The sequence below is a fragment of the Schistocerca cancellata genome, chromosome 3 (assembly GCF_023864275.1).
Source record: "Schistocerca cancellata isolate TAMUIC-IGC-003103 chromosome 3, iqSchCanc2.1, whole genome shotgun sequence".
Taxonomy (NCBI): Eukaryota; Metazoa; Arthropoda; class Insecta; order Orthoptera; family Acrididae; genus Schistocerca; species Schistocerca cancellata.
Genome location: NC_064628.1, coordinates 102,191,634 through 102,206,298, shown reverse-complemented (window position 1 = coordinate 102,206,298; position 14,665 = coordinate 102,191,634). Strand labels below are relative to the sequence as shown.

The window sequence follows — 14,665 nt, the reverse complement described above, 5'->3', positions numbered from 1 at the left end:
TCTAGTTCAGGAGGAGGTAGCCAGATACCTCACTTACCACTTGGCACTGTTGTTCCTGGCAATGGCTGTACACAGTGTGGTCTGATAAATCTAGTTGCTGTACATTCAGCTCATTATACTTGCAAGGAAATGAAGACTAAAGTGAAAATAAAAGAATCTGTCATGCAGACAATGATAAATAGTTTAACATTTAAGTAAGACATCAGTTCAGTTTTAATTGTTAGTAGCTGCACTGTAATATTGCTGATACAGTAATGGAATGAAGGATGGGTAGCAGTCACCACATACTCAGTATAAAGATAATTTGTTAGCTATGCTCTACAACAGAATAATGTTGAGATATCTCTCAAATATTTGCTTTTCAGGAACACATTAACTTAACTTAAGAGTCATTAGAGGAAGAGGATTAGGCAGATTGTCACAACATTAAATCTCTCATTAGCCAAACCTTAATCTATTAATATTATTTTATTATGTAACTTTAGGTATATTATTTACAGTAATAACTTTATAATATAATTTAATAATATTGTAAATCTTGTCAATATATATGATGTATATATATATATATATATATATATATATGTTTTTTACAGTTATGTTGATATGATTAGTAGGTTGTTTGTTTGTGATTTTGATGTGAAATGCACTTCATTTCAGTTCAAGAAGTAATGACATGTAATGAAACATAAAAAATATAAATACAGTCTTCTAATAAATATGCATATTTACACACACACACACACACACACACACACTGTGAATACTGCTAACACAGTCCAGAAAGTGTAGCACTATCATCTACAATTGTGTCAGTCCATGTTATCAACATCCTTCAGCTTTATATAAAGCCAGCAACTTAGGATCATGCCAAAAATTTGAATTACGCATATTCCCAGTCCAACAGCGCCTAAAATTAACAAATGAGCTTGTATCTCCTCTGCCAAGCGGTATATACATCCCTGTAAAAAAATAAATCATGTATACACATTTCCAACACTGAATTGAGGCTGATTTCAAAATTATCTAATTAAGTTATGTGCTCTCTCTAAACGAATTTGAAAATATTCAGGGATACCCACATAGTATTCTCAGTCAATATGGTACAGCTGACTTCTGTATTAAAAAACTTACATTGTAGTAAATGTTGCTCGGGTGATCACGTTTCCCACATAGGGCAGAAGGTGTTTTGCAGCATGAGTCAGGAACTTTGCTTGGTGTATCAGGATTATTTTTTAACCATGTGCTGTACTGCCAGTCCTCAAACCTTACAGCTCCACAGCACTTGAACTGCAACAGAAAGAAAGATGCAATGCATTCGCATATGAGTTCTGTGCATCAGTAAAACTTTCTGCAATACTCCTCTACATGTATAATTACTGTGTATAATTACACACACGTGTGTGTGTGTGTGTGTGTATGTGTGTTTGTGTGTGTGTGTATTTTATGCTGATTTCTTGAAACATCTGTGTCTTACAGTCATGTAGTAAATGAATATAAAATTATGAATGGCTGTAGAGCAAATCGTTATTAACATTCAGAGTGCAGATAGTGCAACACAAGTTGTGGAGTTTACTTATATACGTACTCAGAACGTTAATATTATCTGGTCATAATTTTAAGTACTGTAAATGTTTATAGAATCAGACTTAATACTGAACTGTTTTCACGCTTGTGCTCAGCACATCAGTCCTTCACCTTGGAGTAAGAGTTAATATGAAACAATATTTCAGTATGAATTATTATTGAATATTATGATTATGAGACATTAGTACTGTAAATAGAAATACACTCCTGGAAATTGAAATAAGAACACCGTGAATTCATTGTTCCAGGAAGGGGAAACTTTATTGACACATTCCTGGGGTCAGATACATCACATGATCACACTGACAGAACCACAGGCACATAGACACAGGCAACAGAGCATGCACAATGTCGGCACTAGTACAGTGTATATCCACCTTTTGCAGCAATGCAGGCTGCTATTCTCCCATGGAGACGATCGTAGAGATGCTGGATGTAGTCCTGTGGAACGGCTTGCCATGCCATTTCCACCTGGCGCCTCAGTTGGACCAGCGTTCGTGCTGGACGTGCAGACCGCGTGAGACGACGCTTCATCCAGTCCCAAACATGCTCAATGGGGGACAGATCCGGAGATCTTGCTGGCCAGGGTAGTTGACTTACACCTTCTAGAGCACGTTGGGTGGCACGGGATACATGCGGACGTGCATTGTCCTGTTGGAACAGCAAGTTCCCTTGCCGGTCTAGGAATGGTAGAACGATGGGTTCGATGACGGTTTGGATGTACCGTGCACTATTCAGTGTCCCCTCGACGATCACCAGTGGTGTACGGCCAGTGTAGGAGATTGCTCCCCACACCATGATGCCGGGTGTTGGCCCTGTGTGCCTCGGTCGTATGCAGTCCTGATTGTGGCGCTCACCTGCACGGCGCCAAACACGCATACGACCATCATTGGCACCAAGGCAGAAGCGATTCTCATCGCTGAAGACGACACGTCTCCATTCGTCCCTCCATTCACGCCTGTCGCGACACCACTGGAGGCGGGCTGCACGATGTTGGGGCGTGAGCGGAAGACGGCCTAACGGTGTGCGGGACCGTAGCCCAGCTTCATGGAGACGGTTGCGAATGGTCCTCGCCGATACCCCAGGAGCAACAGTGTCCCTAATTTGCTGGGAAGTGGCGGTGCGGTCCCCTACGGCACTGCGTAGGATCCTACGGTCTTGGCGTGCATCCGTGCGTCGCTGCGGTCCGGTCCCAGGTCGACGGGCACGTGCACCTTCCGCCGACCACTGGCGACAACATCGATGTACTGTGGAGACCTCACGCCCCACGTGTTGAGCAATTCGGCGGTACGTCCAACCGGCCTCCCGCATGCCCACTATACGCCCTCGCTCAAAGTCCGTCAACTGCACATACGGTTCACGTCCACGCTGTCGCGGCATGCTACCAGTGTTAAAGACTGCGATGGAGCTCCGTATGCCACGGCAAACTGGCTGACACTGACGGCGGCGGTGCACAAATGCTGCGCAGCTAGCGCCATTCGACGGCCAACACCGCGGTTCCTGGTGTGTCCGCTGTGCCGTGCGTGTGATCATTGCTTGTACAGCCCTCTCGCAGTGTCCGGAGCAAGTATGGTGGGTCTGACACACCGGTGTCAATGTGTTCTTTTTTCCATTTCCAGGAGTGTATATCTAGGCAGTTTTGTAGGGGACTACAAGTTGTTGGTGTCTGTAGACTTTATTTTGATCGTTTATAGCGCCAATTAATTTCATTTTTGAAATGAATATAGTAGCACTTTGACATTCCATACATCCAATATTTAAACCATAAAACATTTAGTCTCAAGCTTTTGAAACATTACGTTCTTGTTAGAACGAATCTTTCATTTTGCTGCAAACTTCATTAAAAAGTCCTTTGACATTAAAGTTCAACAGTTGTCTTCTGGTATATAATGCTAATACAAACTGATTGTTCAAAACACAACCCACTGCCCAACTCAAGGCTTCAGTCTGCCAGTACTTCTCGTGTATTGTTTGTATTTCAGACTGGCTTCCTTGCGTACCATAATGGAGTAGTAAGCATGAAAGGAAAGACAACAAAGGTCATGGCAGATAGAAACTTGTAGTTGGGCTGAGGAGTGTTTCTGGATACTTGATTTGCTTTGAGCACAGAAAAAAGGGCTGAGTGTCGAGAATCCTGGATGCACATTCAAACGATGTTTATAAATCCCTTCCCATGAAGTTGATGAAAAGGAGCAGAGAAGAAGCAAACTGTAGCAACCTCGCAGCGATTTTGCAAGATCATGAGTCAACCGACATTGATGCACTGGTGTTGAGGGAAGAACTAAAAGTGCTTTCAACGTTGTTGAAACCTGGAATAGGTCCAAAAGAGACTCTGAAGTTTATAGACAGACATAATTTTTGCCCTAATGTTAACACTGCTCTGGGAATTCTCCTAACACTCCCAGTGACAATTGCGAGTGGAGAAAGAAGTTTCTCAAAACTGAAAGTGATAAAGACATACCTCCGATCAACGATGAGCCAAACTCGCTTGAATGATCTTGCAACAATATCGATTGAGCACGAGCTTCCAGAGGACTTAAATTACACAGATCATATGAAGGAGTTTGCACAAGCAAGGGCCAGAAAAGTTCGATTTGTCTAGTATTTTTTAAAAATTTTATATTATGATCAGTGTCTTGGTTATTTACTGTGTTGTTTCTTATTTTGTTCAACATTAGTTATTGCAAATATTATTGTTCAAACCAAATTATCGTTAATTTGTAAATATATTTTGTTTTCCGTTGAATACATTATCTGTTCACAACCATCGAAAAATGTTTATTTACGTTAACTGGAAGTTCATGCCACGCGGGATTGGCCAAGCGGTCTAAGGCGCTGCATTCATGGACTGTGCAGCTGGTCCCGGCGGAGGTTCGAGTCCTCCATAGGGCATGGGTGTGTGTTTGTCCTTAGGATAATTTAGGTTAAGTAGTGTGTAAGCTTAGGGATTGATGACCTTAGCAGTTACGTCCCATAAGATTTCACACACATTTGTTCAAATGTGTGTAAATTCACAAGGCTTATTAAAATTAGCTAGATTTCTTCAATCAAGTTTGACTCCATTTTTGAGCTGGTGCCCAGCGACTGTTTTGTACAAATCTGTAGAGAATGTCACCAATCAGTCGCGTTTTTGTTTTTATTTTCCAGATCTCCATATATTTCGGGCACAGTGTGGCTATTCTCAATGCTTTGAGTTATGTTTACATCTATACCGTCATGCTGAACGTAACTGTCAACATGACGGTTTGGATGTAAACACATATTAAAAGCTTAAAGACTGGCCACTCAGTGGCCGAAACGTAGGTAGAACTGAAAAGTAAAAACAAAAATTGCAATTGTTTGCTGACATTTCCTACTGATTTAGTTAAATACAATTCCACAAACGGTTTGAAAAAAAAAAAAAAAAAAAGAAAAACGGAGGGGGAGGGGGGGCGGCAATTTAGCACCTCGCACGGGGCGGCACTTGGGCTTGCGCCGGCCCGGTGTACGAGGGTCACTCCAAAAGAAATACATACTATTTTTTTTAAAATCCATCTTTTATTCTACATGTTTGAAAGTTTTACAGTGTGTAAATACATACTTTAGGAACAATATTTTCATTTCTCTACATAATTTCCATCCCTCTCAACTGCCTTACGGCAACTTGGAACCAACGCCTGTATACCCGCACGGTAAAACTATGGACCAACCTGTTGGAGCCACTGTTCGGCAGCGTGCACAAGGGTGTCATCATCTTCAAACCTTGTTCCACGAAGAGAGTCTTTCAGTTTCCCAAAGAGATGATAGTCGCACGGAGCCAGGTCAGGACTGTAAGGCGGGTGTTTCAATGTTGTCCATCCGAGTTTTGTGACCGCTTCCATGGTTTTTTGTCCGACATGGTGCCGTGCATTGTCGTGCAACAGCAAAACATCCTGCTTTTGGCGATGTGGTCGAACACGACTCAGTCGAGCTTGAAGTTTCTTCAGTGTCGTCACATATGCATCAGAATTTATGGTGGTTCCATTAGGCATGATGTCCACAAGCAAGAGTCCTTCAGAATCGAAAAACACCGTAAAGTTTCAGCAGATGGTGCGGTTTTGAATTTTTTTTCTTGGGTGAATTTGCATGATGCCACTCCATCGATTGCCTCTTCGTCTCTGGTGAAAAATGATGGGGCCATGTTTCATCACTTGTCACAATTCTTCCAAGAAATTCATCTCCACCATTCCCGTACTGTTCCAAAAGTTCGCTGCATGCCGTTTTTCTTGTTTGTTTGTGAGCCACTGTCAACACCCTGGGAACCCACCTGGCACAAACCTTTTTTTAACACCAACACTTGCAGTATTCTGCAAACACTTCCTTCCCCTATCCCAACGTAGCGTGACAATTCGTTCACTGTGATGCATCTGTCAGCAGTCACCGATTCGTTAACTCTCTGCACATTGTTTGGAGTGTGTGCAGTACGAGGCCTGCCGCTGCGAGGACAATCCTGAATATTGCCGTGCCCGCTTTCATCACGTAACCTGCTTGCCCACCGACTTACTGTACTGCGATCGACAGCATCTCCATACACCTTTTTCAAACTCTTGTGGATGTTTTACATTGTCTCGTCTTCACAGCACAGGAATTCTATGACAGCACGTTGCTTCTGACGAACGTCAAATGTAGCAGCCATCTTGAAGGCATGCTGTGACGGCGCCACTCACGGGAAGAGGTTGAACTAATTTTGAAAACAAGCGGGAAGGATGTATCTACACACTGTAAAACTTTCACACATGCAGAATGAAACTGTATTTTTACAAAAATACTGTGCATGTCTTTTGGATTGACCTTCTTATGTATGTGCATGTATTAAACCGGGGACCTAGAAACAACCGGAGAGGCTTTGTCCTGCTGTAGCCCTCAGTGGTTCACAAGCCCACATCAGGCCACAGCAGGCCACCTAACCCCCCCCCCCCCCCCCACCGAACCCAGGGTTATTGTGCAGTTCGGCCCCCAGTGGACCCCCCCCCCCCCGGGAATATCTCATACCAGACGAGTGTAGCCCCAGGACTTTGGATGGTAGAATAATAATGGTGTACGCATACATGGAAATGGTGTTTGCGCAGCAATCGCCGACACAGTGTAACTGAGGTAGAATAGGGGGAATCAGCCCGCATTAGCCGAGGTAGATGGAAAACCGCCTAAAAACCATCCACAGGCTGGCCGGCACACCGGACCGCGACACGAATCCGCCCGACGGATTCGTGCCAGGGACCGGCACGCCTTCCCCCTCGGGAATCAGGGCGCTAGACCGCGCGGCTAGCCGGGCGGACTATCGTGAATGAAGTCGTTCGACGTCGTATTTATTTTTACAGGTATGGTGAATAAATGTCTGTTAGTCTGGTGCGGCATATACGTTGAGAATTAATGTCTCAGCTAGCAAAGCACTGAGCAAGTTTCTTCATAAAAGTGTTACACTGATTTCTGCTCTGGGGCTTCATGATTTAAGTGTCGTCGTAGATCGTGAAACTGACAGTGGTTTGGCCATTTGTGACATAAAGCATCTCAGGATATTTACAATTATTTTTGAGTGCTCAACGAAATATTAAACCTGGATCACAATACTCTTTATCTGAATTTTATTTTTAAGGCAGACACTTACAGTACCCAACATGGTACTAGTATCTCTCACTAATTTATAACCTTACCTGTTGCTGCATCTGATCAATGGCTGCTGTTTTGTCCGTGTCGACGTTGTACGACTGAATAAATGTGCTGTTCAGATTCGCTGATAGCTCATCGTGCACTCTGCTCTCGTATACGTACGCCAGGACGCCGACCATCGCCTCGAGCAGGAAAATGAGCAGCAGCAAGTACGTGTACTGAAACAACCAAAAATTAATCGAGTACTGTAGGAGGAAGACGGCTGCGGCTTTAGAAATAAAATTCATAATATCATACGAGCATCCGGACAGAAGAGCCTTCTTTTTTCTCAATTGAATTTCGATTCCCCCCCAAAGGGGGCGGGCTGGCAGCAGCTTAGTATGCCGCTCTTCAGCCTACAGACTTTCTTTTAAAAAGATGAAGATACTAAATAATAAAAGCAGGCGATAAAATCGGTGACTTAAATGGTAAAATGGCGGAAAATTGTGGAACTTAAAAGATAAAACAAAGGGTTGGCGATGCTAATAAAATATACAAGAAGCAAACGGGTAAAATAAGAGACAGACAATTAAAAAACACTGCGACAGTCTGGTTTCTGTTCGCAAGAGATATAAAAATCACACTCAGTGATAGCGGTTCAATCCCGCGTCCGGCCATCCTGATTTAGGTTTTCTGTGATTTCCCTAAATCGCTCCGGGCAAATGTCGGGATGGTTCCTTTGAAAGGGCACGGCCAACTTCCTTCCCCGTCCTTCCCTAATCCGATGAGACCGATGACCTCGCCGTTTGGTCTCTTCCGCGAAACAACCCAACCAACCCAGCGATAGCATGATTTCTGTTCGCAACACTTTGGAAAAGATGCACGAACACTGAACACTCACTTGAATACTGCACTAAAAGGTTGGCACAAATATGACACACCACAGCCTAGGGCAGATGGGGGGAACCTGGACAGATGATGGGAAAGAAAAGGAGGAAGGAGAGGAAAAACGAAGTGGGGGGGGGAGGTGGGGAAGGAGCTGACAGAGGACGAGGACGTGGACTCGTAAGAGCGGGGGAGGGGCTGGGTAGATGCGAGAGGGAGTGGGGAAAGGCAGAGAAGGGGAATGCCAAGGGACTCGGGAGGGGGGAGGGAGAAGGGAGGCAGAGAGAGGGTTAGTGGTGAAAAAACAGGATGTAACAGAGGGGGAGAGGGAGCCCGGGGAAAGGACAGAGGAAAGGAGGGGGAGGTGAGGATCAGAGTTGATAGGAGGGATAAATGGAGGTAGAGAGGGCATCATCCAGGAGGGGGAGTTGACGGAAGCCACCTCAGGAAAGGAGATGAAGGGTGTAGAGGTGGAAGGTAGGGGGGACACAACGGTGAAGGCACGGCAGAGGGTAGAGATTGGAGAGGAGAGGAGCAGCCAGGGCATGAAGGAGATCAAGGCTGTGGGAGGTGTAGAGTATGCGGATATGTTCGAGGAATAGGAGCAGATGGGGGAAAGCAATCACGTCTTAGAGGATCCGCATGGGGGACGGGAGGCACAGAAGAGCCGGTACTATGTGATGATAGTTTTAAACTTTTTTAAACGGAACTACCGAGTATATTCTCCTTCCAGCCCATAGAATTAAGTACTGGAGAGAATTTATATCTTTCGTTTAGTTAGGCAAAGTGTATGAATTATACGAATGCGCGGTGTCTGTTCTTTCGGACGTGTACACATTCCTATAACTGATTCACCTAGATGGGCAATGGATCTGCCATCTTCAGCGTGGATGTACGAATACGTCCGACCTCCTGCGGGAATCTCAGAGTAGCGGGGGTGGAGGAAATGGACAGGGGCTGTGGGCAGGTGGCGCTCAGTGGGAATGTGGATCGGCCGCGAAGCGTGCTGGGATAGTCCGCGCAGTTGCGGTAAAAACTGTGTCCGGGTGGCGCAGTGGTTGACGCATCTGCATACTAAGTTCCCGGCACGGTAGCTCAGCGTACCTGGTCAGAGAGCTGTTCTCTATAATAAAGAAAACTGAGTGAAGGGATCAACGATCAACTTCAATCGGTGGTCATTTGACGTCCGACACGACCGAATGCATCGAACAATAACAAAGAAATTAAGCAGGGAATCCCGGGTCCGAATATCGGTCCGGCACACATTTTCACTCGTCGCTGCTGATTCCGTGTAATATCCAGATGTAGCTGACATCAGTAATCCCTTTCCTTTCCTTTCCCCCGTCTTCCACCTTCAATTCACAAATAAAGTGAAACTTCCTGGCGGATTAAAACTGTGTGCCCGACCGAGACTCGAACTCGGGACCTTTGCCTTTCGCGGGCAAGAGCTCTACCATCTGAACTACCGAAGCACGACTCACGCCCGGTCTCACAGCTTTACTTCTGCCAGTATCTCGTCTCCTACCTTCCAAACTTTACAGAAGCTCTCCTGCGAACCTTGCAGAACTAGCACTCCTGAAAGAAAGGATATTGCGGAGACATGGCTTAGCCACAGCCTGGGGGATGTTTCCACAATGAGATTTTCACTCTGCAGCGGAGTGTGCGCTGATATGAAACTTTCTGGCAGATTAAAACTGTGTGCCCGACCGAGACTCGAACTCGGGACCTTTGCCTTTGTCCGCGAAAGGCAAAGGTCCCGAGTTCGAGTCTCGGTCGGGCACACAGTTTTAATCTGCCACGAAGTTTCATATCAGCGCACACTCCGCTGCAGAGTGAAAGTCTCATTCTGTTCACATATAAAGTGTTTGAACTTAACATTTTACTGTCAGCTGCTGTTTTAGAAGAATTGGGATACATCATTTTCGAGTCTGTGGAGGCTATTATCCGATTTATATTTTTTTTGGCGTCGTCATTTCCGACCAGTCTTGAGATGTGCATGAGTGTCCACTACAAAAAACCGTGACGTAGTGATTGCTACAGTATATTTACGTACGTTTTTCGGCTCCACATTTTCATTACAGTGTTGAGAACTGTGCCATGTATCGCCGAAACAGAGAGGGTGAGACATTTCCAGACCACTTGGCCTAAGAGCAAGAGTAGTTTGTAAGGGGGGGGGGGGTAAACTTGGGGTGGGGGATATGAAGTATTTTTAATATTTTGGAAGACAAAAGCCGTCTTCTAACTAGCCACAATAAAGGACCAGTTGCAACACTATCATAAACCTGCGTAATACCAACTTTGAAATCATTTTCTGAAAGAAAAACACATGCAAACACTATATTTTTTTCTTTCCCTGAGAGATAGGGGGAAGGGCTCCGCAACCCCCTCCCCCTTACCTCTTGGCCCCGAATATGGGCACTCTTGGCTAGGGGGGGCTTCCTTTTGTCTGCAGCCAGAAACTGGTTTTGCTTAATCTGCTTGAGTTTGCTGTGGGAGGTTCACAGTGCATGGTGAGTGCTTTAGTGCGAGCCTATTCTGTCTCCGTTTTGTTTGTGGAGGTTTAGAGCTTTGTCTTTAATTATGCTGGAATCAGTGTTCCGTGCACGGTTCACAAGGCCTTCACAGCACAACGTATTCATAGCACCACATGTAGTTTAATTTTTGAATGCGAAAATTGTGGTATAAGTTTAACTGCAACTTATGAATGTTAACCGAAATACATAAACATCTGCACGCAAACAGTTTTCCTAGCGACTGACTGCAGATATTTGGGGATTGATTTAATTTTCAGTTCTTAAAAATACGATTCTTTTACATTTTATTAATGAAATAAAACTATTTTTTGATCTCATAATCATAGGTGAAACTTGCTAAACAATAAACAAACAAGTAAGTGAAAAAGTTGTTTATTACTAAGGACGTATTTAGGTATTCACCAGTTGAAACTCCTCAACCGCTGGTTTCTGAGACTTTTACGAATTTCCATGAAAATACATTTTAAGTGGCCAAAAGATTCATTTGGAAACTAACACTTCAGACGCTGTTCCAGTTGATGAAATTGATTTACCGAAGGCCTTGCACTGAAACTATTGGATTCCCTTCATGTGTCGGGAACAGGATAGTGACTTCACTTATCTCCCTCTCTCCAAACGCAAATTGTAGATACTTTAAGAGCTTCTTGGACATTAAAAATATTTTTAGTAACACACACTGCTTTTCAGTTTCTCATATTTGGGTATACGAGCGTATTCGACGTTATTCCTAGCTTGTGGTGGTTGGGTTTCAAACAGCAAATTATTTGTAAGGGATTTTAATTTGGGTCGTGGCTTAAGTGCATTATGTTTGTAACCCAAGAAAAAGGTGGCCATTTCGTATAATAAATAGAAAAAATGTATGGTAACAAAAAATGTTGAATGTTACTTTACTTCTGTATATAATTATCATCGTTACTTAAAGAAAATTATGATATCGATCCACGATGTTTCGAATTTCCGTGTCGTACTCATCTGCTGCAACTATTAAACCATTGGTTCACTGTTTTTTCATCCCGGCATCGTTTCCAAAACGCTTTCAGACCAGAACCTCTTTGACCTTCGTTAAAAAATGTTAACACGATTTCATCGTTCACTTGAGTGTTAAAAACATCTGCGATGAATAACTGAAGTCCCAGTCGAGTTTGTTCGTTGATGGCTATTTAACACCATTTTCAACAGGTTTCAACATCTGAGCACTCAAAAATCGACTAACACATATTCAGGCTTCACTTTCTATCGAACAGTCTTATTAAACTTTCACAGAATGGACGGTGACAAGATGTTTCGACTGCTTCTCACACAACGATGAGACAAGATGTCGAGGAAACCGTTCGTCCTTGGACTCTGCACAATGGAAATGCGCATTAGGTAGATAGGTCGTTACATTCTGAACAACCCTTCTACACGCAACACGCGAGGCCACTGTAATTACGTAGGAGCGAAAATAAGACTCTAGTAATTGCGCAATGAGTTTTTGTCCGAATTTCCATATTGAAACTAGGAGTAGGAAATGGACAAATGGGGTAGCAAACTGATCAGCATGAGATCTAGTTTCGTACAGAACGATTTAATTGCTTGAAAGTAACCAGGATAATAAGAAAAAATTAATTAATGATTTGAGAGGAAAATTTTGTCAAAATTTTGACAGCCAGACGAAGTGTTGTAAATGGACAAAATGGATATCAAATTGATCTGTTAAGAAAAATAAATATTTAAGTACTTGAAAATAATCGGGGTAGTTAAGAAAAACATAATTACTGATCTGAGAGAAAATTGAAATACTTCATGAATAGCTGTCGCTATCTGTGTAAATGAAGTGTCAAGAAATTGATCTCTTCAAGGCCTAGCTATCTGAGAATAAAATGTTACATTGGTGCAGACATTGTGGAATTCTTCCTTCCATTTTGAAAAAATAAAATACACTCTAAGTCAAAAAGCGACGCACCACGAAAGAATTATCCGAATGGGACGGATATCGGTAGATGTGATGTAATTGTACAGACAAACAAATTAATACAGTTGCAGAAAAATTGGATGGTTTATTCAAGAGAAATAGCTTCGACAACTGAGCAAGTCAGTAATGGGTTGGTCCGCCTCTAGCCCTCACGCAAACACTTATTTGGCTTGGTACTGATCGATAGAGCTATCAGATGTCTTCCTGAGGGATATCGTGCCAAATTCTGTCCGCCTGGTGCGTCAGATTGTCAAAATCCGGAGCTGGTTGAAGGATTCTCCCCATAACGACCAAAACGTTCTCAATTAGGGATGGATACTCCGACCTTGCTGGACAAGGTAGGGTCTGGTAAGCAGGAAGACAAGCAGTAGAAACTCTCGTCGTGACCGGGCAGGCATTACCTTGCTGAAATGTAAGCCCAGAATGGCTTTGCTACGAAGGGCAGCAAAACGGACGTAGAGTATCGTCGACGTACCGCTGTGATGTAGGGTGGCTCGGATAACAACCAAAGTGCTATAAAATGAAATGTCACCCCAGACAGCACTCCTGGTTGTCGGGCTGTATGGTGGACAACAGCCAGGCAAGAGAGGGGAAGAAAACCAATGTGCACTCCGTGTGCATACCGGGGGGAGTCATTCCAGATGTGGAAAGGGTCCTTCCGGATGCCTTGAAGGGTACAGGGTGCACCCATCTGCAGGTGGTCGCTCATGTCGGCACCAATGATGTGTGTCGCTATGGATCGGAGGAAATCCTCTCTGGCTTCCGGCGGCTATCTGATTTGGTAAAGACTGCCAGTCTCGCTAGCGGGATGAAAGCAGAGCTCACCATCTGCAGCATCGTCGACAGGACTGACTGCGGACCTTTGGTACAGAGCCGAGTGGAGGGTCTGAATCAGAGGCTGAGACGGTTCTGCAGATTCCTCGACTTGCGCCATAGGGTGGTGGGGTTTCGGGTTCCGCTGGACAGGTCAGGAGTCCACTACACGCAGCAAGCGGCTACACGGGTAGCAGGGGTTGTGTGGCGTGGACTGGGCGGTTTTTTAGGTTAGATGGCCTCGGGCAAGTACAGAAAGGGCAACAGCCTCAAAGGGTGCGGGGCGAAGTCAGGACATGCGGGGGCCAAGCAGCAATCGGTATTGTAATTGTAAACTGCCGAAGCTGCATTGGTAAAGTACCGGAACTTCAAGCGCTAATAGAAAGCACCGAAGCTGAAATCGTTATAGGTACAGAAAGCTGGCTGAAGCCAGAGATAAATTCTGCCGAAATTTTTACAAAGGCACAGACGGGTTTAGAAAGGATAGATTGCATGCAACCGGTGGTGGCGTGTTTGTCGCTGTTAGTAGTAGTTTATCCTGTAGTGAGGTAGAAGTGGATAGTTCCTGTGAAGTATTATGGGTGGAGGTTACACTCAACAACCGAGCTAGGTTAATAATTGGCTCCTTTTACTGACTCCCCGACTCAGCAGCATTAGTGGCAGAACAGCTGAGAGAAAATTTGGAATACATTTCACATAAATTTTCTCAGCATGTTATAGTCTTAGGTGGAGATTTCAATTTACCAGATATAGACAGGGACACTCAGATGTTTAGGACGGGTGGTAGGAACAGAGCATCGAGTGACATTATACTGAGTGCACTATCCGAAAATTACCTCGAACAATTAAACAGAGAACCGACTCGTGGAGATAACATCTTGGACCTACTGATAACAAACAGACCCGAACTTTTCGACTCTGTAAGTGTAGAACAGGGAATCAGTGATCACAAGGCCGTTGCAGCATCCCTGAATATGGAAGTTAATAGGAATATAAAAAAAGCAGGAAGGTTTATCTGATTATCAAGAGTAATAGAAGGCAGATTTCAGACTACCTAACAGATCAAAACGAAAATTTCTGTTCCGACACTGACAATGTTGAGTGTTTATGGAAAAAGTTCTAGGCAATCGTAAAATGCGTTTGAGACAGGTACGTGCCGAGAAAAACTATGATGGACGGGAAAAACTCACCGTGGTTCAACAACAAAGTTAGGAAACTACTGCGAAAGCAAAGAGAGCTTCACTGCAAGTTTAAACGCAGCCAAAACCTTTCAGACAAACAGAAGCTA

At 44.1% G+C, this 14,665-nt stretch overlaps 1 protein-coding gene across 1 annotated transcript in view; it reads right to left on the bottom strand.

The window, feature by feature from the left end:
• Window positions 1-571: 571 nt before the first annotated feature.
• The window catches only part of LOC126176046 (CD151 antigen-like), a 116,696-nt gene continuing 102,602 nt past the window's right edge, over window positions 572-14,665 (bottom strand). Inside the window, exons 4-6 of the mRNA XM_049923177.1 lie at window positions 7,257-7,430; window positions 1,135-1,290; window positions 572-962 (exon numbers count right to left, since the gene is read on the bottom strand). Coding sequence (XP_049779134.1) covers window positions 813-962; window positions 1,135-1,290; window positions 7,257-7,430 — 480 coding nt within the window. The 3' untranslated portion in view covers window positions 572-812. The remainder of the gene's footprint in view (window positions 963-1,134; window positions 1,291-7,256; window positions 7,431-14,665) is intronic.